The 26,631-nt window shown below is 47.6% G+C and overlaps 5 protein-coding genes across 5 annotated transcripts; 2 read left to right on the top strand and 3 right to left on the bottom strand.

The window, feature by feature from the left end:
* Positions 1-3,418: 3,418 nt before the first annotated feature.
* On the bottom strand, positions 3,419-6,348 carry LACBIDRAFT_325474 (uncharacterized protein; the record flags this gene model as incomplete). Its single annotated transcript, XM_001878859.1, has 8 exons — positions 3,419-4,549; positions 4,607-4,802; positions 4,859-4,921; positions 4,981-5,192; positions 5,243-5,343; positions 5,429-5,847; positions 5,895-6,124; positions 6,178-6,348. 8 exons carry the CDS (start codon positions 6,346-6,348, stop codon positions 3,419-3,421), a joined length of 2,523 nt encoding a protein of 840 aa, XP_001878894.1.
* Positions 6,349-7,332: 984 nt separating this feature from the next.
* On the top strand, positions 7,333-10,686 carry LACBIDRAFT_293661 (uncharacterized protein; the record flags this gene model as incomplete). Its single annotated transcript, XM_001879075.1, has 6 exons — positions 7,333-7,477; positions 7,531-7,995; positions 8,052-8,285; positions 8,337-10,116; positions 10,173-10,295; positions 10,353-10,686. The coding sequence occupies 6 exons, from the start codon at positions 7,333-7,335 to the stop codon at positions 10,390-10,392; spliced, it is 2,787 nt and encodes a 928-aa protein (XP_001879110.1). The 3' UTR covers positions 10,393-10,686.
* Positions 10,687-11,979: 1,293 nt separating this feature from the next.
* Positions 11,980-16,186, bottom strand: LACBIDRAFT_317375 (uncharacterized protein; the record flags this gene model as incomplete). Its single annotated transcript, XM_001878858.1, has 10 exons — positions 11,980-12,342; positions 12,393-12,560; positions 12,617-12,963; positions 13,015-13,248; positions 13,304-13,331; positions 13,388-13,603; positions 13,658-13,837; positions 13,900-14,760; positions 14,811-15,065; positions 15,122-16,186. 10 exons carry the CDS (start codon positions 16,184-16,186, stop codon positions 11,980-11,982), a joined length of 3,717 nt encoding a protein of 1,238 aa, XP_001878893.1.
* A 3,588-nt stretch (positions 16,187-19,774) lies between these two features.
* Positions 19,775-21,973, top strand: LACBIDRAFT_325471 (uncharacterized protein; the record flags this gene model as incomplete). The annotated part of the gene is made up of 11 exons (XM_001879074.1): positions 19,775-19,957; positions 20,059-20,206; positions 20,256-20,262; positions 20,407-20,412; positions 20,569-20,662; positions 20,716-20,935; positions 20,990-21,040; positions 21,302-21,379; positions 21,646-21,702; positions 21,737-21,922; positions 21,948-21,973. 11 exons carry the CDS (start codon positions 19,775-19,777, stop codon positions 21,971-21,973), a joined length of 1,056 nt encoding a protein of 351 aa, XP_001879109.1.
* Positions 21,974-25,427: 3,454 nt separating this feature from the next.
* LACBIDRAFT_317373 (uncharacterized protein) lies at positions 25,428-25,769 on the bottom strand (the record flags this gene model as incomplete). The annotated part of the gene is made up of 1 exon (XM_001878857.1): positions 25,428-25,769. One exon carries the CDS (start codon positions 25,767-25,769, stop codon positions 25,515-25,517), a length of 255 nt encoding a protein of 84 aa, XP_001878892.1. The 3' UTR covers positions 25,428-25,514.
* Between the last annotated feature and the right edge of the window lie 862 nt (positions 25,770-26,631).

Here is a 26,631-nt window from a genome sequence, read left to right as displayed (position 1 = left end):
ACAGATCTTCAGGTAGCGAAGGTGTCATGAATGTAACTCTTCACTTCATTTTGAGCCGTTGGCACAGTTATCAGAACGCGGGAAAATGTCTTTTTTGGGCAGGTAAGTCACGTCACGCCCAAAAAAAGAATTTTCGGTGTTCACGGAATTATGCAAACGGCTGTATTGAAGAAGAAATTTTGAAATTTCTTCTTCATTTCCTCACTGATGTTATCCCTGAGTGATTTATCATTTTATTCCTGATTTATTCTCAATATCTTCCGAGAATAAATAGGCCAATGCCCCCAGTGCATGTACTTAATCATTCATTTGATTGGTCCTGCTCGTCCCGCAGGCCTAGAAGACCAACAATTTATCAGTCACCACAGTACAACCATTATATTAAAGACGAGTAACACATACCTGGGGTGGTGACAAACGAGTCCCAGGGGCGCGCCGGCCGAGGTACTGGTAGGAATGCAGATGTGCAACGCAGGTGAATCTTCCTTCCTCCCTTTAGGCCAGCAGGACGCTCGAGCTTGTACCAGACCAGCTGGGAAGTGCCCAATAAAGTAGTGGGCACTAATCAAGCCCAACTAGTCTCGAAAACAATAACGATAAATGATGATGATGACAGAACATCGGCCAGCTTGAAAGTCTGAGTTTTGAATAAATTATGGGTGGGTGATCGTAGTGTAACAAATGAAAAAAAAAGAGAAAAACATAAAGAAAGAAAGAGAGAGAGAGAGAGATAAAAAGAACGAATCGGATGCGACTGTAACAGTGAAAGTGTGGGTGTGTGATTCAAGGCCGGGTATGAATGAATGATGAGAAGAGAACTGTAAGACGGGCGGTAGTGGGCCGTCAGTCAAGCAAGCCGGGAGCCAAGTGTTGCTTTCGGGAAGTAAGATCACTAACGTCCCACATCCCCAATAAGCAGACGGACGACGGAAATCAGGGTTTCCAGATCTTAACCAACTGTATTCAAGAACATTGAGAGTCGTCGTCAGATAAAGGTAGAGGGATAACAACGGTACCTTATCCGTTCCACCCGTAGCCAAAACATTGACGATCCTCTCTGGCTCGTCGTTCTTCGCGTCTGTCAGGGGTGCAGGTCCCCATGCTACGCATTGTACGAAGGGGCTGTGTGCTTCGACTATCGAGAGGTAGAGGGAAAAGAAGAAACCCGTTGAGTTAAGAACAACGGGAAGTGGGGGCGAAGAAAAACCTTTTCGCAAGCATCGGCCAGTCTTCAAATCCCAAATCCGCAGGGTATGGTCGTCCGCTACTGAAAGGAGGTATTTTCCACATGGATGGAAGGTCACTGCTTGAACCCAACCATCGTGGCCGACCTGGAGTTCGAGGTGTTAGGAAAGATAAGAGGCATCCTGGAAGAAGAACTGACAAAAGTCCATAAACATTGACCCCTCAACGCGTCCCAGAGCCTGATCGTCTTGTCACGAGACCCCGTTATGACGAAAGAGATCCCCAGGGAGTCGACTTTCGCGGACTGAACGGTGGAAGGCTAGATATGTTTATGCTCGACTTAGCAGCAACTCTACAGGAAGAAAGGAAGGGATTTACCACAGCTACCAGTTCCCGCACAGATGGAATAGATACTGGAGGTACGAATACGGCACATTCAATACGATTGTCGTGACCTCGCATTTCCGCCTTTAGTGCGGATGACTCTAGGTCTGTGATTCGCGCCGTCTAGAAGGAAGGAATGAAGAACGTTTATGGACTGGGAACAAAACGCGTACGTGGTCGTCTGAGCATGTTAAGAGAAGTCGACCGTCCGGACTGGGAATGGCAGACCGGATCCATTCTTCGTGTGGTCTTATGACTTTTACACAATGACTTCGATGAGGAGGTTAATTAGGAAAAAAGGCAGTGGGGGATAACACACCTTGTTTGGACATCCCACATCCTGACTGTATGATCCCGACTTGACGAAACGACCTGATTGTCCCCTGGTAAGAAGGAAACACTTGAGATGGAATGTTCGTGCCCTCTAAGGGTAGCGAAATTCTTGTAGTCATCAGGAACGTTCCACAGCTTTATAAACAGATCGTCCGAACACGTCGCTATACCCAATCCCCCTTAGCCCACATGACCACTCTGCAGTTTTACACAAAAACACTCACCCAAAACTTTCCCCGTCGAATCAAACTGACAGTCCGAAACCGCCTTCGTATGGCTCTTCAATGTCCTCTCCAGTTCCCCCGAATCCCAGTCCCAGATCTTCACCGTCGCGTCTACAGAAGCAGACGCTATAACGGAGTACAGAGGGTGAAAACTAATAGAGTTGATTTTGTCCCTGTGCCCAATGAGAATGTATTTGGCGGGTTCGTTAGGCAGCCATTCCTTATTTGCGCGTTTCGAGCCATCAGAGGTGGAGGCGTGCGATAGTTCTTCGAGGGCTTGGGCGAGGCGTGATTCCAGATCCATAATCTACGAATCGAGGCGTCGTTCATTCACGAAGGAGGCAAAGTAACGAGGTCGGAACACACCTTTTTTTGCATCCTAATCACGCTCGTCCATTTCTTGACCAACAACCCGCTAGAAGGCGAGGTGGGGTCGGGTTTAAACTCGAGCTTGTCGGAGGAAGGGTCAGATCAGCGATCAAGTGGTAAGGCGACAGAGGGGGGGTATAAACACCAAATCGGGGGCTTCCTCTCGTAACTGGTCGTAAGTTTTTGTGAATCCGGCGGTGTGGAAGTAATCGAGCATCGATTTGTGCCTGTTCATATGATGAACGTCAACGTTAGTAACAAAGCCGCTTGGATATAGGTTGCGCGTACAGATCTGTTTGTTGGCGAGCTGAGAGTTGTGCAGCCATGGCGGGGAGGAAGGGGAGGACAGCGAGGACAGCGAGGCGGGGGAGGAAGAGGTGGAAGAGATATGTGTAGAGGGAATCGAATACAGGGACATAGTTCAACTTCAATTGGACACATGTATTTACAGATCACCTGATGCTTCTATTTTGCGACCACCACAACCGGGGCGTCGCGTCTCCTCGAATACTCGAATTGTAGGTTAGCCTATGCTAGTTATTGCAGGAAAAAATCAGTGCGTTGACGTGTTTTCAATTCGAAGTGCGAATGAGTACACTTATACGCAGACTCGGAGGATGTGCATATCATTATCACGACTAGATACCGACAGATTCGTTATGTAACTGCAAGGATTATCGTTATTCTCAGAGGCTGAGGTGCAAGTTGTGACGAATAATTGGTATTCAGCAACTGTTAACATGGTGTTACACATTTACATACAATGGGCGGGTATCGGACATATGGTACAACTTAAAAGGTATCACTAACAACCTGCAAAGTGAGTCCAAATTGACAAGAGTCCAAGAAACGATGGAAAAGCACAGCAAAAGCAAAAAGTGCAGAAGAAACCCAACAATGTCCTCCACGACCTCAGAGTTCCACTACGACTGCAGCTGCTGAAGCCAATAATTCAACTCGGCACGATCCTCATCCGTCATCGCATCATCCTCATAACGGTATTCTTGATCTCCCCCAATATTCATCGGTTCAACGCTAGGCCACAAAGCACCGCCCAGATCAAAGCTCGATGACGACGACGAAGAATCAGCTTGATTTGCTAGGAACCAAGGTACCTCTGTGAATGAGTAGATCGGGTCTCGGTGTTCGTGCATGTATCCCTGTCCATCTCCCATGTTGCCCATATTCAGAGCAGGAGGAGGGCCTTCTACAACGACCGGCGCTGGGGCTGGGTTGTGGTTGATATATCCTTGTTGGGGTATCTCCGGGCTGAAATTGCCAAAGACCGACGGGGAGGGTGGGGAGAAAGTGGTATTTGGACTTGAGCTTACGGAACCCCCCACTGAATTTCGGTAGCCCCATGCATCCAGATGTCCGAATGAAGTGGCGGAGGATGCAGAGGTCGAAGCTTGGATGGGGGGAGGGAAGAACGAAGAGGTCGAAGATGTAGGCGCTGATATTTGGATCGGAGGAGAGGAGAATGATGAGGTGGAAGATGAGGAAGTAGAAGTTTGAATCTGGGGAGCGGAGAACGAGTTACGTGGACGAATGGAGATGTTGGATGTAGCATCTAGAGGCGGGAGAACAGTGTCCAGCGCTTGTCCCCTTCCTTTTGACGATTTCCTTTGTTTACCCTTCCGTGGTTGAGGCACAGTCGTGCGTTTACGAGAACTAGCAGAAGACGACCTCCTAATAGCCGGTGGTATGATCCCCTCATCTTCCGCCAATCTAGGAACCAACTGCCTACGCTCCAGCACGGGCTCTAGCTGTTTTTGCATAAGGTTCTTCAGGATCCCCGCAATGTTCGTAGCACACTGCCATGATTTCCCAATCTCGACGAGGTACTGGTGGCAGAGCTTTTGCTGATCCAGAGCGGTCTTTAGCTCTTTGTGCGCTACTCGGGGTCCGGAGGTTGCTTGGACACCCCATAAGAGGTATACCGTTCCAGCTGAAAAGACGGTCTGTATGAGAGTGATTGGTGCATATCGCAATGTGTAGAGGGAACGCCAAGTCGCGAGTAGCTCCATGATGTTTTCCGCGGCGCGTTTGCAGAGCTGAGTAGAATGATGTCAGTGGTTAGCTCAATGGAGCACAAATACTGGTAAACATACCTTGACGTGGTCAATCTCCTTGTCAGTGGAGTGAATGAGCTTAGCTCTACGGTGGAAAAAGGGACGATGGAGAAGGATGAAAAGCCACCAGTAAGTTAAATGGAGCATCAAACGGTGAGGTGTGGCCGTTGGGCGGGAAGCGATACTGATGTCAACTTCTGGGGAAAGCGAGCTTTTCCAGGTGTTGAGTTTGATGCTGGAAAAGATAATCGTTGATGAAAGGCGTTTCTACCTTGGCATTCGGAAACTTACTCGATGTCAGTGATAAGTTCATCAAGAACCAACGGGCGGGAACGAGCCCGATTCAGATTATTGCTAGACGGACAAAAGCAATCATGTCAGAAACTTGAAACCATCATCGAACAGATTCTTACACAACGTCCATAATGCGACGTGCGATCATCAACAACTCGCATGTCGCCGCGAAAGTTTTTGAAAGATAATTAGCTTGTGGGGCGATGCCAGCTGGTGGATGACACCATGGCATCTGATCTAAATCCGTGTCCACAAACGGGACAGGGACAGGTGAAATCAATGGGGACATGACGCAGAAGTCACGTCCCACGTACAGGGACCAACACACATCCTAAGAGGATGTAAGAGGATCCATTAATGAGCGATGAAAGGTCGACTGACCTGCGAGAATGTGGTCCAGTGCGCCCAATTTCGGTCAAGCCTCTCAGTCTCGTCGATGAGGCCGAGTTTAACCCAGTCCGAGCAATCGACACCAAGACCAACTGTGGTGAAAAGATTTCAGAAAGGTTGAGAGGCAGACTTTGAAGGGAAAGTACGAACGGGCTTGACTCATCCGGGCACTCATACCTATAACACAACCTCTGTCAAAAATGGGTGTCTCCAAAGAGTGTGAAAGCGACTGACCAAAATAGAGAAACCCAACTGTCTGGTCTCCCTGCGAAGAATGAAAGCTAGCCAAGATGTCCAACGCGTGCACCACGCTCAACTGAGGTTTTTGACACTCCACCTCGATATAGCGCTTCGCAGCATCCGCAAAACACCGACGGGACTTGAAGTCCCGGATGTTTGGGTCATCGAGGAACGCCGTCCCCAATGCCACAAGAGCATTATGCAGCATGGGGGAGTAATGTGGTGTCTTGGGTGGGGTGTGGGAGCGAGGAACGATGAGTGCTCTGTACATGTCTCGAAGGAAGAGGGCTGGGACGATTCGGAAACACCAGGATGTGAAGAATTTGAAGAGGAGGTCGAGGGCTCTGGGAGTGTACCTTACATCAGCATTGCAGCATCTTAGTAGAAGAGACATGAAACGAACTTGTCATGGGACCTCCTGTCGAGGGGGACGTTGGAAGGGAGGTGTCTTGACCAGTCGAAGTTGGGGTTGTAGTGGCTGTCATCCACACCGTCTACCAGCAGTACGTAAGTCGCGTCAGGGTTCTCGGCGATGGCTGGGAAACGAGACGGTCCCTGAGCTGGGAGAGGAACTTGCATAAAACGCCAGACGGCGGTGTTGCCGTGCGCGAGAAGAAATCCTCCTTCTTCAAGCTGTATTGTGTGTCAAGCTATGCAATAACCTTTTGATGAAGAGAGAAACGTACGTTCAGGTTCCGGGTGGGTATGCACAATTCCTTGACTGTAGGATCGTTCTCCGGATCAGAATCAACACCAGTCTCTCCAATTTCTTCTGGGATATAGTTTGCCGCATCTTCAACAACCCACAGTGCGTTCAAGTCATCCTTGGGTCGAAGGCGAAGGTAAGAAGTGTCCATGTTTCCCCCATGCTCTCGACGGCATTTCCGGAGCAGCGACTCAAGATGGTTAGCGTACTGGTGTAGTGCCTCAATATTCTTTTGCATTGATTCGAAGAGGGCCTCGGTCCGAGGTCTGTGGACTATGGGGTCTCTTGACCAGGAGCACTGTTATTAGATAAATCAATGTTTAGCTGGGGAAGTGAGGGTTGCAGTGGCTTTTCGTACCTCTGCATCCCGGCCTGACTTTAGACAACTACCGCATACGGGTCTCTGATCGTCGCACTTTATCTTCCTACAATAAGGATCAGCTTTCTTGGAATGTACAGGTGAACCAGTCTTGAGCGTACTTTTGACGGCAGATGTTACATGCTTTCTCAGTGTAGGGACCCCGCGTCTTAGTGGAGCTGCCTTCGTCCTCGTCATCATAAAGGTTCACTTGAGGAGAACGTTTCGGTTTGGATGGAGGTTTCGGCATCATACGACAACGGAGGGCGCAATTGTTGACGCTAAAGCAACGATTGCTACAAAGATCTTTATAAGTTATCACTATCCTGTGCACGTTGCCGTATACCCACTTTCGAGAGGATGTACGTGCATAGCATCACCCGTGTCCTTTCCGAGATTCGTCCCTGGTCAACTTCTCGGAAAGTACACGGATGATAGAATTGATTGTGCACAGCGCGTCTAATCTCACATATACCCTGCAAGGGCAACCGTGTGTCGTAGCGCCAGAGCGATAGATGTTCTTGAAAATGGGAGAACGCAACTGCTGGTTCAAGTCTGGTTCAAGAGTGTCCTTTGAAATGGCACACCGGAAGAGTCGAGGACCCTTACAGTTGTTTGGACGAGATCCTCCAGGCAAATAAATACACTTGCTGCTCACCGTCACCAACGACGACGGCGACTCAGCAACAACCCAATTATCGGGGGGAATTCGGGCGTTTATTGTGTATCATTTATTTCGACGCGAAAGCGAGTTTTTAAGAAGCCAGGACCCCCAACATGTCGCTAGAACAGCTCTTCTCCACTTCCGAGCTCAACGTCCTCGTCCCCGACACAACGCTAGAATTCCCTTCAGAAACGACGGCGGATGAATGGCTTTCCAGAGCGAAATACAGCAAGATAGAGAGAAAGCAAGCTTTTTTTGGTCAGCAGTTTTTTTTTGCACCAACGTCTTATTTACCAAGTCCTTATACGCAGATGAACAGCTGCTATCGCTCCTTATGCTTCGTATCAAGCCACCAGCGCTGTCTGTACCCTCCGATCCAACGGATCCTCCAGAATTGTTGTTGGAGTTTCTTTCGCATTTACAAGTTTCGTTGGAAGCCACATATATATCCTCTGTACCACAACCTGGTCCGAACGACACGCCACGGACGCCAGCATCTCGACTCTCTGCACCACCTCGGACATCTAGTCTTGGTCCCCCCAAACCAACTCACCGCTATAGTGCACACCATCCATCCATTTTACCGCCAAGCACCCCACATCCTATGCCTTCAACCGTGGAACAAGATCGAAAGTATGTATCCTCCGAGGGGACTCTCTTGTTGGCCAACATATGGGGCGCGAATACAGCAGACGACTCTCCTGAGACGTTCTCCCTTCTTTGGTCTGAAGAGGAAGAGGTGTGGGTTGCCGTTTACCGGCTTTCGTTAACCGTTTGTAGGCATCTTCTTCTCTTTTGCGCATTTAGATCGTTCTAATACATATGACCCCAGCTTTCCTCCGTCTCAACTTCTCAAATCCATTGCTTTGCTTGACTGTATCTGCAACACTTCGAGATAAGAGGATTATCAATAACGAAAAGCACCCTCTCGCAAAGTATCTGGCTACCCTTGGCCTCAAGCCCCCAGAATCTCCTACCACGCCCACTGGAGAAGCACTACCAGAATCAGAGGAGAAATTGTTTGATGGGCTCGAAGAAGTGAACCTTTTAGCAGGTCTTGCAGCTGGTACCCATCTCACTCTCAAACCCTGAGAAACCTCCTAACGAGCCTTCACAGGGCCGACATTTGCACGAGCAGACCCACCTCTAAACCTCCCATCTATCCGCCTCGGTCAAGTCACGCGCCAAAAACTCTTCTCACTTCCCCCCATCCTAATGGACACCCCAGTACCCTCCCCTTCACCAATGACAGCCGTCCGCAAATCCCTCCCAACACTCCGAAAATCCTACCGCCGCACACTCCAAACAGTCTCCGGATTTCGAGTCCGCATGCGCACAGTCTTCGTCCCTTACGTTCTCCTCCCAGAAACGGAAGGAACCCTCGCAGAACTCGACGATACAGAAAAAGAGCGCGAGCGGAGAGAAGCAGGGAGTGCCGAGCGGACGGTGGTACTTTGCGTGGAGATTGAGAACTCTGGCGAGTCAGGTATTGGCGCTGGTTTCGTGGTTGAGAAGGTGGATGTGAAGATTGGCGGGGAAGGTGCGAAGGCGACGCTTATTGGCTGGGGAGATGGTGGCTTTAGTTCGGACGCGGCGAAGAAAACGTTCCCTCTGCGGATTGGACCTCTGGCACAGTATAACTTGCTCTATGCCGTTTCGTTCTTGCGATCTCCGGAGGAGATGGATGCGTTTTCGTTCGCAAGAGCAGCTGGTGTAGGTGGACCTCCTCAGTCTGATCTCCAACGTGCAGTCACCATCAATATTTTTGGAAAACCTTACATCCCACCTCGTCCATCCACGGAGACATCCCCCTTACTATACCCTACCAACACATTCTCCTCACGATGGAACTGCGTCCTCGACCTCGCAGCACACCAAGCCCAAGCCCTGGACGCCATGGACGTCTCAGACCCCGCAGGAGGGCACCCCAGCATCCTTCCTGAACCAGCATCCCCCTTTCCCATATTCGCAACCAACTCCGCCTCCTCCTCCCGCACGCATTACACTGGCTCCGGCACTCCAACATACACAGCTGGATCAACACCTCAAGCCTCTAGCAGGCGGTCCACCTTAACTCCCGGTGGCTACTACGCTGGAAGATCAATCAAAGGCCTAACACCAAACCGATCAGCCATGTTCCTCCACCCAGGATTCACCGTATCCCCTCTGAACTCTGGGAGATTCTCTACCTCCTCCGTACCCATCTCCGGTAGCGGCCACAGATTCCCGACCACTTACAGCGCCCCTCCACCGCCTCCACCACCACATACACCCGGGGTCCCACCTTCATCCGCAGGAACGGAAGCAGAAGAGCACCTAGGACCCCCATTCGACACCCAAACCACACCTCAAACACCAGCATACCCCGCCTTCCCGCCTAAATCCACCATACCCCCCTCCCCCATGTCCCTTGGCCCCATCGCCTCACAGACACAAGCCAACGTCGGTCCAAGCGTCGAGATCCGCAGGGAGAGGGGCGCAGCAGCGGGTGAGATACCGCGTACACCTGGCCCATACGTCCCCAGTGCATTTGGCGAACAGAGGATGTTGAATAAACTGCAGAGCGCTGCAGCGGGTGGGGAGAATATCGTTGTTTCTGTCGGTTTGCTACCGTTGGAAGTTGCAGGTGATGGGAATGGGAATGGAAAGAGGAGTAGCGTTGTTGGTTCTGTGTTGGGGCCGGGGAAGATATACCCTTTGGATGTGTTCACGTTGGATATTTTCGTGTTTAACCAGAGTGGGTGGCCGAGGAGGTTGGAGGTGACGTGTCCTGGGGAGAGAAGACGGGGGAAGGGGAGGAAGGAGGAAGAGAAGAGGAGGAGTGTGATGGGCGGTGGATTGGCGAGGAAGATGGGGTATCCTGGGGTTTTGGCTATGGATAGTCGGGTGCGGATTGGGTAAGTGGTTTTGGGAGATAATTCAGAGAAATCCTGATTTTTTATGGATGTTGCAGCCCACTTCGGCCCTCGTCATGCCAGAGTGTGAGGATGGACTTCTTGGCCGTGTCACCTGGTGTACACTCGATTGATACGCTAACCCTGACAGACGTAGAGACTGGGTTTTCAATGAACTTGAGGTGAGTCTTCGGCATTGAAGTTATATATCACGCTGCTAACGAATGGTTTGTCTCAAGGGCGGTGATGGACATTGTCGTGCATGACCCTGATGATTAGGATTTCTTGTTGTGGTTGCCCTATACCGGAAGCTCGACATTACAGATAATGATGCGCCGCCTCCATCGTACGAGGAACGAAGGACTTCCAGTCCGCACGGCGCTCCGTTGAAGTGGAAAGGGACCGATACGATCTCCACTTCCATGTAGCCCGCAACCTGATAAGCAACGGATTTCTTGCACATATCAGGAGTCATGGTGGATTATCCTCAAGAAATGGACTGGGTGGATAGAACATATAGTCAAATGTATCGCTGGGCTGATTGAATGATATGAACCACACCAAGAACTTCTGAAAATCATAAAATCAATTTGAAACCTTTTCTGGGAACATGCTTTCATGGTATACGAGCGGTATCAATCTTTTAATCATGAAGACATCCCTCTTATCTGGGCGCAACTCCTCGTCATTACCACCAACGACATTATTCGCCCATGCCAAGAATCAAGATGTCCTGGGACAAACGAAACTGACTAGGAGAGTTGGCCGAAACTTGAGAAGGTTCTGACTCGGAGTCGCTATACTTCAACCAGGAACAGACGGAGCGAACGAGGAATAGCTCGAGAATTTGAACTTAGTCTGATTCCCATCTTGAGAGACTTGACAAACGACAACTTTGTATCGGCCAAATCCTGAGCAGGAGAACAACGCTGAAACTCTAGCATGTCTTGCAAAGCATCGTGTAGATCCTTCATATCACAGCTTGGGGGGTCGGGGGATCACATAGCCTCGAATTTATCCGTTCGGTCGCGTATATATGCCGGTTTGTTGTCAGGAGGGTCCCAATACCGTAGACTTGTGATTTCATGTCCCATTTTGATGAGGTCCCTTTGGTAGCTATATTATGATTCCTTTGTGATCGAGATCAAGCGAGGGAGGTTGGGGAGGCGAGCAACGGGTATGGAGAGCAGTGAATTGACTGGGGGTATTGGTTTATGGAATCTGGTTCGATGCCGGGGCAGTCTTTGGGGGTATAAATGGTTCCTGTTCGTTTAAAGAAGTCCGCTGAAGGAGCGCAGTGGAGACGGCGTAAGGTCTCCCCGCACCCCTGGCCGATGAGAATGACTTTGGGATAGAAGGGGAAGGAAGTTACAGCCTGAGGCTACCAACACATCCAAACGTGACGAAGCGTCTGCTGGTAACGAAAGTCCACATCAGGGATTATGGGTTGGAGAGTGAACGAATATCATAGTTTCGACAACCCAAGAGTCCCAACGAGTGCGAAGTGCCGAAGAGGTTCCAGTTGCCAAGAATAGTCAACCCTCTGGAGAAACCAAGGAGAAACAGATCTTCTATGCTCGAGGATTCCTTCTCGAGAACCTCATCCAGTAATGCAGTAATTGTATCATGTGTAGAAGGGGTTTTTTCGATAGGCCTGTCGTATGTCACCTTCTTCGTGAGATGTAGGCTGAGCAGAATCACTGAGCGAACGTCGGCGAAAGCTCAGGAGAGCTCCCCAATAGCGTTGCGTATAAAACTCCGCCTAGGTATAAAATGATGTAAATTACTAGGGCGATTTTTGGGAAGTGTAAATAAGGTAAATTACGGTGTAAATTACAAATGTTTCACCAGGTCACATGTAGGATCCTACACCCAATCGTTTAGCTCGAAGACACCGCCATCTTCACCATCCACTTCGTCCTTTGCGACGGCTGCCCTCTCGGGGACCTTGGACTTCTTCACCTGTCGAACGGGGCCGTCTGCAAGGATCTCAGCGAGCTCATCCGAGCATAAATCAACCTCGTCGTCCTCATCAACAGGCAGCACGGCACTCGACGAAGGCAGGGCGGAACCTTTCGGTTTCAAATCAACGTCATCCTCATCCTCCGACTCATCGTAGTTCACCGCTCCTCCTGCCTCCTCTCGGCCCTCGTCGTTATCGATGGGACGAAGCATCCGCTCAATGTTGAAGAACTTGATAGTTGGGTTGGGGTGGGCGCTTTTCCGGAGCTATGGATGGCAGGAATGAGGGAGCTCAGTGTCAAAGAAAAGGTGCGCACCTTTGGTTTCTTTTGGACATAATAGAAGGCTCTGACCTGAGTCAGTGCCTTCACCACGCCGACCTTCTGGCGATTCCGCTGTGCCGTGTTGATCATGGTGACAGCGGACATCGTGCGTTCGTCAGCCATTGAGTGCGGAAGAGCCCCGAAGAGCTTTATGGCGATGGCCTATGAGGTGTGGATGAGCTATGTGCGGGCGCGAATACTTACTGACAGGGACACACCGCCAGGATCCCTCCATGCTCGGTCCCTTCGAACGCCATCCACCACTGAAGCGGAGTCTGGCCAGCTGTGAGTGGGGTAGTAAACGGATACGCCCCTTGCGCATAGGCAATGAACTGTGCCTGGTAAGCCTTCCCAAACGCTCTCGGCTTCTCCTTCCATTCGGCTAAAAAGGGATCGCAGCCGTGGCTCATCTCAGCGATGAGCAACGTATGGAGGTATCGGCCAACCTCCAAGAAGGTTTTTGGGTTGCGGATGCCAGGTGGCACCTTGGGCGGCACTTTGGCAGGGAGGGTGATGTTGAATGTGAGAGGGTTGGGGTTCTTTAGGATGGACGACCGCACGTAGTCTGTAGGGATACATCACAATGTAGTTTTACTTGAAATAGATGATTACATACTTGGGTTGAGATAGAAGGCAGAGAGATGGACATTTGAGGGCCCATAGACGAAGAACTCACGCCATCTGGACACCATTATCCCCCGAATCTGACCACAGACCTCATCTGGCAGGCATGCAGTCTCGAGCGTTTGTTTCATCTTCGCCACGACGGCAAGCCAGTAGAGGTAGACATCAGCGGGGTTGGTCGAGCTCGCTTCAAGACATTCAATGGCGCGTGCAATACCTTCGCCGACTGCAACGAACTGCGTGAGATGGATTTGAAATTGGAGGGTGGCTTGGGTGTTCACTGTTTTCGAGGAAGACATCATTGTACTTCTAGCGGGGGAGTCAGTTATCTCGTTTCAAACAGGGATAAGTGGAAAACGACTTACGGGGATCTCAATCCTTCCTGATGTGGCCAGTTGGCGAATGGCACTGAGGCATCTCAGGAGTGAGACTGCTGACCAGACGAGCGTGGCGAATCGGGTCTTCCCGATACTCTCAAGACCAGGCCCAAGTTTGAGTTCCTCGCGCGATGCCCTCAGTAATTCCTTGGCAGCATTGGAATGCTTGAAGTACTTGATAGTTCTGCGAATGGTCTTGATTGTCTGGTCACAGCATGTTAGAACACGTCAAATATCAACAATAATATTCTACCCTACCGAATTGAAGTATTCTATTGAAGCAATGTCTTTGCAAGTGTTGTTGAGGTGGTGCTCAGGGTCAGGGAGGTTCAGGACATGACGAAGAGTTGTGCAGAGGATCTCTCGGGCGACCCGAGTATTCCCTGTGTTATCTGACGAAACTGACCCAATGCGCTCCTTCCCAATCTCGGCTATTTTCTAAGCGAGCCCATGGTGAGAAGGATAATCATCAGAGTTATATAGAATGTGTAGCGACTCACTCGCAATACGAGCGCTGCAATCCATGCACCTGTGTGTGACTCGCGAGTGCCATCCTGACCTTCAAGGAGCATCACATCTCGAGCAACAGTTGTAGCGTGTACAGTGTAGAGGGACTCGCCACTCCTCAATGCCCCACCATCAAACGAGATGCTGATGTGCCGTTGAGTCTTTAGGTGTTCAATTTGAAGCTGACGGACACGTTCCTGCTCCGACATGATATGATCGTCCATAAGGCGGGTGCGTGATGCTGGGTTATAGCTTGGTAAACATACTCTAAGCATGTCTTTCCAAACATCGAGATCGGCGACGGCGGGAGGAATGCGGGCAATGCAGAAGAGCTTGACGATCGCAAGGTCCAGAGCACGATGAGTCTTCTGCCGACCCTGTGGGCCAAAGAAACCATCAGCCCGTGGTAGCAGCTGAGCATTCGAAGCCGTTATGGGAAGGGGGGAATAGGGTAAGGAGGTGAAGGACGATTCTGAGCTTGCAATAGACTGTAATGAAGATGTAGCTGTGAGTTTTCCAGTTCCCGCATTATCGGCAGCGACCAATGCCCCAGGAGATTTGCTCGCGCTTGCTGAAGACGCGAGGTGACGCTGCTCCTCCATCAACTTCAAGCATCGCTTTGCATGCGCAAATACACGTGAAGTTGTCCGTGGTGCCCACCGCTTTGGACAACCAGCGCCGGCACATCGATATTTGTGTGCAGTGCCCCGCGGGGTACGCACTTCAACAGTCAACGTGTCCAAAACACTATGACGGGGCCGGCCTACGATCCTAACCTCTTCATCTGTTTCAACATCATCTGCTTCTACCTCCACCTCGGTTACAGTTTCTTCGGCCTCAACATCTTCATGCTTCTAGTAAAATAGGGTTAGCGTGAATCATAATATGTAGGGAAATTTCTTACTCGTTTCTTGCCCTCACTGCTCTTCAAGTTGTCAGCCTTTTGGGCTTTCGGTATCTGGAAGATCGGAGCGATAATGGGTTTTGCCTTGACTTTGCGCTTCTTTGCCTGAGGCTTCTTGGGTGAGACGGAAAGTCGTTTCAGTGCCTTCGACAAATCAAGGACCTTCGCATTGGGGGGTGGAGTGACTAATGGCCGTTGCCGCATTGCAGGTGGGGGTGGGAACGTCAAAGGGAGGGCGCGGTCAGTCGGTAAATTCTAATGGGGTGGCCATTGAATGGAGGCAAAGAATAGATAGAAAACAAAAGACTCACGATTGCATTACACCGCTTGACGATTTTCCTCAATGTTGTCATTCGAGCCAGATCCCCGAAAACAGGAGAGGATGTGTTTTCGACCAACGGATATTGTTTGAGGAAGTGATGGGCCAAGCCATTGAAGCTGTATATGCCGCAGCTCCATGTATCAATGCTGAAGCTCTGCTCAGGGCATGGCAGAACTCCATTGTCAAGCTGGTCGAGTGGGAGCGATGCAACGTGCTTGGAAAGGAACCATCGTAATGCAGAAACAATCCAAGAATTGATGGGCAGCTGGGCAGGATCCCCATATAACAAATCTTGCAGGGAGACGTCAACGGCAATTGCAACCCAGTGGTTGTCATTTACGTGGAAGATGCCAGCCAGTTCGCTATTTTTGGATAGCCCTGCGCCAAAACGGTGCAAAAAGGTGGTTCCTTTTGGATTGTAGATTTTCTCACCTGTCAGATCTGCATCATAGACTTCAAGAATCTTTCTTGATAATACAGTATCTACAAAATGAATGTTACGACTGGGGAGAGTCAATTTGACCTCTGCCTCGAGGAGATAAATCATCAAATCAACCTCCTCATCTGATAGCCATCCACGGGAGAGAAAATTGAGAAGCGTCGACTTGGTGAACTGGGTTCGGTCTGTGGAAAGTGCTGGAAGGTTGCCTGACCAAGACACGGTGGCCAGGGACTCGCAGGTGGCACGGACTTGGTCCTGGAATAGATTCAGGTCATCCCTCTGGAGCCAGTGAAGCGCTCGCTCCCATGAAACACGGGCTGGGTAAACTATGAGGTGGAGGTCGCTCCAGAAGTGGAGACACCAAAGGGGCAAGTTTTGGGAAACGCCAGGAAGGGTGAGAGAATCTGCGCCATCAAGCCAGCACTGCTTCGTTTGGTCAAGAAGTTTGGCAACAAGGCCTTTGGGTGGGACAATAACCTGTTTAAGAATTTCAATGTCATTGATCGGCTGCAATGGGCTAAAAAAAGAAAATGCTGAGGGGATAGTGGAATAGGCGTCCTGGCCAGAGGAAATTGGTGGCAGCTCCATGTTGACCAAATCAAGGACAGACATCCGGGGACTAGGGAGAAGGATTTCCGCATGAATTGTGGGTATTTTCAATTGCTCACGGACGTGGCCTTTGACATGCACAGGAAGGTCATTGAACTGGTGATCCTGTCGTCACCATGAGGAAGCGTCAGGGTTGTCCATTTACGTTTTCGGTACGAGCATCAAATTGTAGGTCTGTCCCAATGATGAGGTCTGTGAAAACAAGGTTTAAAAACTGTGCAGGACCCGCGAAATTCCGTACTTGCACCAGGAATTATTTACATATTTTACATGCCCTATATCTGGTTTGGTAAAAAATTAGTAAGTTACCGTAAATTACATATGTAAATTACATTTTGTAAAAATACCCCCACTTTTACACGCAACCCTACTCCCCAACCTCAACCCCGCCCCGGACACGTCACATGATGTAACACGTGTAAGAAATGGTCACATGTACCACTACCAAGTATATAGTAAGTGCAATTTGAAGTTGGAACTACATAAAACACAGCGTGTACACTGCACACAGCTCATACTGTTACCTAGTAAGGAAAAAAAAAGATGTCTACACCTTCCGAGAAGCAGTGTTCACAATTTAAATCCTTCCCCCTGGGTTAACTCAAACAAAACCTGTGAAAAGTGCCGCAATAGTCGGAAGCGGAAAGGAGGAGTAGAGTTCACATCTTCGTGTCTCGGCCGTGAGCATAGATTTTATATATATCCAAGCTAGCCAGCAAGCATCGCCGACTTTGTACTTGTGTGATATTTTGTTAAGCACATGCACAGTGCCGAGGTCAAACAAGATCAAATAAAACAAACACTGGAACTAAACTACGATCAATTATGCATAACCCTACATATCTTACCCTAACTCACTCCATTCATCTATACACAAGATTCATCATTACTATATCTGGTCAGGATATGCGGATATTTGACTTTTTCGTTGATGTAGCTTCAAGATCATATTGTTCAGCCTTAAAATTTTACAATACGCTAGCCAATTCAATTTAACATGCTGCCCAAAATTTTGAGAATTTTTGGAAGATGTGTTGTAGCCTCGGAGTGTTGCCGTCGTGAGGAGGCAAGTGAACAAGATATGCAAAGGCATGTCACAGTAATGTCACTGAGGGATTTTGCACAATGTGACAGTCTCCCAAGCAGGGCAATTGTCACGTATTTCTTTCTCAAAATCGATTTTGACGACTTCCACTTGTCCTGCCTTCCTGAAATTTTGAGGATGTGGCTAATATTGGTATTAGATAGTGTCTACAGAAAAAAATTGGGAGTAAGCCTCACACAGAATGCGTTCCTGGCAGCCAAAGCGTCATACACCTATCTAAAATCTCACCCTTTGGCTTCTCACACTTCGTACACTTCATGAATCCTGTCAAAATTTTGCAAGCAGTATTAAATACACTATTTCAACATGAGTGAATTTTCTTGAAAGAGCAGGAGTAAGGGAAGGACATGAAAAGTGAAATCCACATATCTTGATACCACGCATATCCTGACCATATATAGTACTGAGGCGTAGAAACTTTGTCAAAATGACATGTAAGTGTTACTTTGATGGTTAGATAAGATATCAACAAGTCATGTGATGCATCCAGGGAGGAGTTGAGGTTGGGGAGCTGCTCAGTAGTGATGTGCAAGGGTTTGCAAACCCTTAGGGGTACAAGGGTAAGGGTAAGGAGGGTAAGGGTAGAGGTTAGGATTTTCTGACCCTCAAAAAACCCCAACCCTTGACAAGGGTTGGGGGTTTTTGTGAGGGTAAGTCAAGGGTGGTCAACAGATTATGTAATAGCTGCATGAGTGGTGTTTGCCAGGAACGTTACATACATCAACAACAAACAAACACTTTTCTTTCTCAACAACCACTATCCACATCGACGACCTCCCACAACCGCGACCAACAACCCCACCTTCCGCAACCACCACCGTTCGACGTTCTGAACCACCATCGCACACGTCGACAATAACGACAACGTGGCAACGCCACGTCAGCAGCCCAACAGCTGACAGCGACCTGGCACGTCAACAGACGTGCCACGTCATCCAGACGGTGACAACGCAATCGTCGTCACTGCCCACATTAGTTCAGGTGCGCAATGTGATCCCTCCCCCACACCCTTTCCTTTCTTCACACAACAAACAGGTGCCACGTCAGTGACGTGACAACTGACAATGACCGAACCACACTTTAACCACCGCAACTAACCACCACCACCTTCCCCAACCGTGGTTCGACGCCCCGAACCACCACTACACATGCCAACAACAACAACAACGAGGTGATGCCACATCACCAGCCGAATGGATGACAGGTGACGGCGACGACCTGGCATGTCAACGACGACACCACACCATGACAACAACAATGCCACGACAATGACAGTGGACGGTCGAACGACTGACACAATGACATCTGATGACACAACAAGAAGAGGGGGGCGTCACCTTGACTTATGTACTGATTGATTAGACTACGTAGTGTACATTATACTTGACCCTAACGTCCACCCGTTGTGGGTTTGACCCCCCAAACCCTGTACAAACCCCTACCCCCACCCCTGAAATACCCTTACCCATGGAAAGGGTACGGGTTTGCATCGGGTAAGGGTAAAGGTAGGTGTGAAAACACCCGCGGGTTACCCGTGCTCATCACTACTGCTCAGGAGATGTCAAGCACGTGCACCATATGCAACACAAATGGGTGCATAAATAAGGACAGACAGCTTGCCTTTCCATACCACCTCCTCGCTTGGGGAAAACGTGAGATCAGTGAGCGAGATTCATCGAAAGCTGGTTATCATCAGTGATGCATGCTCCGGCAAGGTGATCCCCTGGAGCCTCCAGGCCACAGATGAGCACTGATGTGGTGAATCATGATCAGCTAGGATTTTATTCCACAGACAGCCTTGATAATCTTATTCACAACTGGAGTTGTATTTCAGGGAGTATAGTAAGAAGTAGTGGAAGTGGAAGTTAGAAATGGGAGTGGAAGTCGTCGCAGGAGTGGAACTCGTGTGAGTGGAAGTCACAATCTCAGACTTCCACTCCATCATTATCGGCGATATCCAAGTGCTCCCCAACGCTGTGCCTTGTCCCGCCCCATTCCCTAATTGAGAGAACTATGTATCTGGCCACAGGCCACTGGTGGGCCACAATTCAATGCTGTAGGGTATATAGCTCTTGTTATGACAATACTACTAGTTTTCTCTTCCACCCCCATTCACTACATGCCAATGGACAACCCTCTCCAAATTATGCAGCTCCTTGAATCAGTGGGAGCTGATCTCATTAATGAGTACATCAGCAAGGTGAGTCTATAAGATCAATGTGAACTACTGAAATGCTTAAATGGTATTCTACTAGATATTTCCAGCACCTGTCATCCAACTGTCGTTGCATCTGGGTGGCACAAAATTGAAAATGCCCCAGACTGGATTGATATGCACGCTTTCATGGGCTGGATGAGCCACCATCTTCAGTCACAGCCAAAACCTCAATCGACTCCCACATCTTCTCAACACATTAAATGCGAGCCAATCGCCCTGACTCCGATCATTAAATGCGAGCCAGATATAATCAGTCTTACCAATTCTGATGGCTCTGATGTTGTTGAGCTTGTTGGCGCGCCTTCCCGGGCTACCCTTGCTCCTCAGCGACATCGCAAAGCCTCCTCCATTGGAAAGAAAAGGCCTTGAAAATCATCTCCCACCAATTCCAAAGGCTCCAACTGTGAAGTTTTTGACAAGCCTTCTACTGTTGCACCACCACGGCATCATCGTAAAACAGCTCCATTGCAGAAGAAATGCAAGATTTGAAAAGGTTCTTCCTCCGAGGAGGAGAATGAATATATCAAAATTACACCACAACTCAAAGTGAAGAACCTCATTACAATCACGGAACTTCCAAAAATTTGGACTGTTCCGAGGCCCGAAGACGACATTGCATATCTCCTTGACCTCAGTGATGATACTCGTGTATGGGAAGATGAATCAGGCAAGGCTCTATCTATGGCAGCCATTCTCAAGAGTGAGGTGCTTTTCAGAACATTTATTTCAAGGGCTTTAAACTAATTTAGGACCAGGGTTCGTGGGGCGGTGGGAGCTGTGGGTCTATCAAACCGGCAAAGACACCAAAGGTCATCCTGCTTGATAACCAGCCCTGTCAATATGCAGAGCATTGTTGTCAGGGGGTCTACCACTGTAGTGAGATTGATCCTGGCCTTTTAGAATTCTGTGAGCACTATGAGCCTGATGAAGATGAGCACTGAGAACTTTTTAATGCAGAGCGAGATATAAATGTGGATGAAACATCTATTGTCAAGTTGCGAGCAGTTGCATGAGTTTTTTGTTTATCCACTTTTGAGGTTCTCAAATTATATATTGTTTCAGCTTTGTCAAAGAAGCTGAAGGGATTGCATGTCCCGCTGTTGATGAAGGTGGAACACCATGCACAGGAGTCACCATTTATTGTAAAATGAATAAAGTAAGTTCCTAGTCACATTTTAAATTTTAACGTTTAATGACAATGTATTTTAGGTCAACTGGGATGGGAAAAAATCATTTGTTGGCTGCTCGAGATACATGAATGGTGACAGAAAATCCCATTGCTTCGTATCCATCCCCAAAGAAGTGAATAAAGGTCATGTAAAGGAATTATTAATGTCTGGGGACAACTCATTGAAGACTCTCATCAACACAAAAGCATGCACTCATGTTATTTCTGCTCGTTTGGGTTTGAAGGGGGATGGGAAATGCAGTGAGCTTCTTTCTTCTTGTTTTCTCAGACCATTCCTGAATCACATGCTCACAGAGTATTCTCACGTCAAGGATGGAAAAGTTGTGCAAGGGCGTCTCATGCAGTGTAACTGTCCAACATTAATTCAGATATACTCACCAGTTGATTAATCTGATCATCGCACTATTGTTATTTTGTGGGGAGTGCACAACCATCCTATGCTTGTCGCAACCAAACTTTCATGTGATGGGAAGGATAAATATAAGGAGGCTGCCAGAAAGGCAGGACCAATTGGACTAACTGTTCTGAACCTTGATAAGGGTATGGATATGGTTCCTTGGATGTTTTAATACAAATGTTTAATGCATAAATCTTTCCAACATCTAGCCCCTTCAACAAGAAGAATTTTCAATGGTGACATTCCTGCATTAACAGACCCTGCACTAGCAATATCAAGACTACACCGTAAGCTGGTACGCAAGGTCAGGAATGAGAATAATCCTCATGGGAATGAATTAGAGGGTGAATTCTTTATTTTGATATCCACCTGACTTGTATCTCATTTTTGCGATTTTTAGGGGTTTTATACCTGCACAGAAAAAATCACAAGCTTCTTCCAGAGAAGAGATACATTCATGAAGTGCAATCACAGGATGGCGTTGACATGATTATCACCATGCTTCCCTCTCTCACAACTGATTCTACTCTACACAATATCACATATAAATGAGTGTATGGGAAGTGGAAAGAATGGGAAGTTATCGTCTGGGATAAGCAGCTAAACATGAGTACGTTCATTTTGTTTATGACAGGTCATACTAGGTCTTCACATTCGAGTTTTTGCCCTAGGAGTCACTGTGGCACATATTTATTGCACTCATGAGACTTGGGCTGCATTTCTGAAAATGTGGTCTGGACTATGGGATACCATTGAAAAAGTGACTGGAAAGTTTGTTCATTTCAGATTTATTGATGGGACTGGACTTCAGGCAATCCTTGTTGATGGTTGTAAGCCACAAGTGGATGCATGCAGGGATGATCTTCTCAACCAAATTTTGAAACATGAAAAAAGTCTCATTGTGAAGCAGGATCCTCAAATAATTGTCCAACACATTATTTGGACATGTTGGGTTCACCTTGTTCAGTACAGTTACCTGTCCATTGCTTGAGTCCTTGCTGATTAGATTTCATAACAGAAAATTTGAGGATCTTGCAAAATCCTGTCCCAAAGAAGTTATGGATCAGATTTGTGGGTTTCCCTTCCTTGAGACACATAAAGAAGTCAATGATTTCATCAAGTGGTGCAAAAATTCCAAGCACAAAAAAGTTTGAGGTATTTCTTCCCATCTTGATTCCTCACGAGACCAAACCTAATTTCTTATTTATTCAGATTGTATGGTGGACAAGAAACAAAGTCCTTGGTTTATCCCATTTGTTACAGCGCTTCCAGAAAGTAATGAGAATCATGTTTTTTCCCCACAGCTTACCCTATTTGGCTTGGGAAATGACAAGTGCCCCAACACCATTCGGATGCTCAGATAAGATAATTTCTGCAAAGAGAACATGCCAAATGGATTTATAATGCTCAAAAGACATATTTTTTGTGCTTTACACTGTGAGTTGGTGTGATAATGTCTGCCCAATGAATGGTCAGGATAGCAGGAAGCTTAGCTAAGCCATTCCTGGCAAAGCCTGCTCCCTCAGCTGGCATCTCGCCCTGCAGCACCTTCACCTTTGCACAACAATTCTATCAGACACAAAGGAAGGAAGGGCCTTTGGATGCATAATACAAATTTTTCTGTGCACAATAACATGATTTTCCCCATATCTCTGATGAAGCTTAGGAGAATTCCCAATCGGGAAAGCACGAGAAAAAAAAACATGATTCTCATTACTTTCTGGAAGCGCTGTAATTGGTTCATGAGTAAGATATCTGAGGAGGATTGGTATCTTATGCCAGCCAACACCAATCTCAATGAGAGTGCCCATCCCATACAAATAAACATACAGGAACAAATTTGAAGATATTGGAAGCTATTCAAAAGTATGGCAATCATACTCCAGAATAGTGAAACCATTTAACACATTTTTAGAGCCTATGAGCTTGACCTCGACATTGAGGCTAAGCAAGAGCAGATGGAGAAGGACTGCATTTTGTTAAACCATCATAACACCCAGCCTGAGCATGACCACAAAAATCGAAAGTGCAGAGATGCTTGCGCACGAAAGCTAGAAGCTAGAAATGATGCCATCAACGAACTCAATGAGATTACTAACCAAATAAATGAGGCAGCCGCATGGGCAAAAGAACTTCGCATGAGAAAGAAACAGCTCCACTTGACAAGTGGCGTAAAATGAATGAAAGCCAAACCAGGCATGAAGGTTGCTGTAGATTCAGCTGTTGCAACCCCTCAACCTCCTATTGGTGGCCCATCACAATTTGTGCAGGTACCAGAATTCTCAGATAGTGAAGACTTCAAAGGCAATCATCATGAGGGTTTCAATGACCTTGATGTTTTCCCCACTCACTCTTTGGTATTGCACTGCCCAACCAATCCCTTCACATTTGAATCAACCCCAATGTGATGCTTGTGGTCTCCTACTTACTTTGGGATGACCCAGAAGAATACCCCATCATCCCCATATTCTGGATATCACCTACCAGCTCCAAATAGCTCCCCTACATGAGCTTTTTCCACTCACATCAAAAACTTTACCCTTGATGTGTCTCTAGATCCATCATTTCTTATACCTCCTACATATGACTCACTCGCTTTGTAATTTTATTGATAATGTCATGGTGAGGCGAACTACAATACGGTTTATGTTATTTAATTGAAGCAGGTCCTAAAGCAACCTCAAGTCTCAATTATGTAATGTTCCCCAAAGGTGGGAAATTCAAGTTGGTGGGAAACACAAAACTGCACACAGAAACAAATGGAGGTGGGCATCAGGATAGGCAACGACGGGACAGTCCAAAAGGGGAAGAGAGCTCAAATGGGTTTCAGTGGATGTTGGAATGAAAGAGTGGATGTTATGAACAAATAGTGAATGTCAAGTGAGAGTGGATGTCATTTCCTGACATCCACTCTCACTGATCTGGTCATCCCTCTATTTCGGGTATGAATACTATTGATTTTATATCTTGTCATTTCCTGACATCCACTCTCACGACATCCACTCTCACTGTCGAGGACTGACCTCAAATGTGGGCAACTGCAACTGAAAAAAGACCAATCTGTTGTTCAGTCCAGTTCAGTTCTATGTATATTTTTAGTCCTGTAGACTGGACTTGTGAACACTAGTTTGTTTCATTTTTTGCATTCATGCTCATTACAATTGTTCACATTTGAAGGAACATCCAAATAAAGAAACCCTTTAGTTTCTAAAAAGAAATACTCAGAAAACAAAAACACAAATGAGATATGCTCCAATTATTTGTTGATGTAAGCCTGATACAGTTCAGCCTAATTAAAGTTGAGTTGGAGATATTTGGAAGCTCATCCCCAGTGAAAAGCCTGTATACAGAGGTCAGCTGGGATATGTTAAAACAGATTTAGCATCCAATGGTGCTGTATGCTCAAACTTGGACTGCAGAAAATCCATCCTTACAGTGGCAGCTAGTTACTTCACTGTTGTTATATTTTATGTACCCTAGATTGACCTAACTTATAGTTTGAAGATGTTGATATTGTCAAAATGGCTGATTGTGACTTCAAACTTATAATTTCTATGAGGCATGGAACCACAAGAGTAAAACTTACTCTTTCCTATAGAGCCGATCTTGGCCACAAATCTCATTACTATAAATCATAATTGAGCTGAAGATGTCAATATCATACAGAATCACTATCAACTTCAAAGGTAGCTAGCTAGTTCTTTTCATGGAACTTCAACCCATAGGGACTGTGGGGGCTAATCTATACCTAACCACCCAAATAGGAGCTTATTTGCTTACAGTGGCACTTTTAATGCTGAGTATGAGCACAATCAATATGATCTAGCACAAGACATCAATATTATCCTGACAGATGTCTGTTCTATATAGTCACCAGCTGTTACTTTCAGAGAAGCCCAGTACTTTACACTCCCACTGTTTGTCCAATGGAATCCTATGGACTTTCAACAGACCCTGCCATTTCCGATGGACTCAGCGGACAGTCCGTCGGAAGACTAGTGTTTAAAGGTTCAGTCCATAGGACCGCAAAAAACCGGTGGACTGAACTGAACTGGACCATGGTCCGGTCTTTTTTTCGGTTGCAGTTGCCCCAATTTGGGGTTGGTCCGGTTGCCGGTTGCCTCATTTCGAAAATCTTTTAAAACCGTTCAAAGACCGGTTTTGATCGGTTGCAACCGGTTAAACGGTCACGTGCGTTACATACCCTTGTAACCACGTTTATTACCTTTTATTGGATTTTTGTTTCATCCAAAACGGTTAAGAATTGAGAAAGATATAACCAAATCCATATTTTACCTGAGTCTCTGCAAGATGTAATTCGGTTTCAGTCATAGCTATGTCAAATCTTCATTAAATCTTTTACAAATTGGTAGAATGACGGATATTTACATGCTTTACTATTTTATATAAGCCGTTTATTTTTCAGAGTAATAATAGTCGAGATATAAATGGTTTATATTGATATAATAAATTATACGCAAAAAAACCGGTCTGGATCGGTCTGAACCGGCTCCATAGACCGCAAAAGACCGGTCCTAGGTGGTTCCGTTCGGTTCCCTCAATATCTGGGTCGGTCCTAGACCGGTTGCGGTCCACGGTTGCGCGTTTTGGGGGCAAAAAACCGGACTGAACTGAACTTGTGAACACTACGGAAGACCGTTGGATTCCATTGGACATGACTGGATTCTGCTGCTAGTCCAGGCAAAGTCCAATGAAAGTCTGCTCAAGCCATTTAGAAGCAAGAAATGGTTGGACTGGCTGGAATTCTGTGTCCGTCGGATGTCCGCTGGACTTCCGTTGGATTTCCAATGGACAGAGGCAGAAACCAGTCATAATTGCTAAGTTCTCAGTCTGCTGGACTTCCACTGGACTTCCAATGGACTTCTAAGCAAAAAAGGCACAACTTCCAACAGACTTTCAGTGTCCAGTCTGCAATTCTTATAAGTAAATCTAAACAAGTCAGGCCCTGGTCAGACCTTATGCTAAATTCCTTAAGACATTGAGGTTTCAAAAACAAAGTATATTTTATAACTACATAAATTTATTTTACTACATTCTATGTTACAGAGAAGGGGGAGGGAGTGGGGGGGGGTGGTGGTGATCAGAAAGGGAGGGGGGAGGGACAAAAAGTGAGGGGGAAGGGACAAAAAGTGAGGGGGGAGGAACAGAAAGGGAGGGGGGAGGGAATGGTAAGCAGCAAGGGAGGAGGAGGGAGTGGGGAGTGGTGAGCAGCAAGGGAGGAGGGAGTAAGGGAGGAGGAGGGAGTGGGGAGGGAATGGTGAGCAGCAAGGGAGCAGGAGGGAGTGGGGAGCAGCAAGGGAGGAGGAGGGAGCAAGGGAGAGGGGAGGGAGTGGTGAGCAGCAAGGGAGGGGAGTAAGGGTGGGGGGAGGGAGTGGTGAGTAATGGTGAGGGGAGGGAGTGGTGAGTAATGGAGGGGGGAGGGGATGGTGGGCATTGACTGATAGAGGGGGAGGGAATGGTGGTGCTGGGCCCTCATCCCCGTTCGCGCGTGGTCATTGGTGTGCATCGTTGATGTGTT

Source organism: Laccaria bicolor, genomic scaffold (assembly GCF_000143565.1).
Source record: "Laccaria bicolor S238N-H82 LACBIscaffold_7 genomic scaffold, whole genome shotgun sequence".
Taxonomy (NCBI): Eukaryota; Fungi; Basidiomycota; class Agaricomycetes; order Agaricales; family Hydnangiaceae; genus Laccaria; species Laccaria bicolor.
Note: the sequence above shows the minus strand (reverse complement) of the source record. Positions and strands in the feature narration are given on the sequence as shown.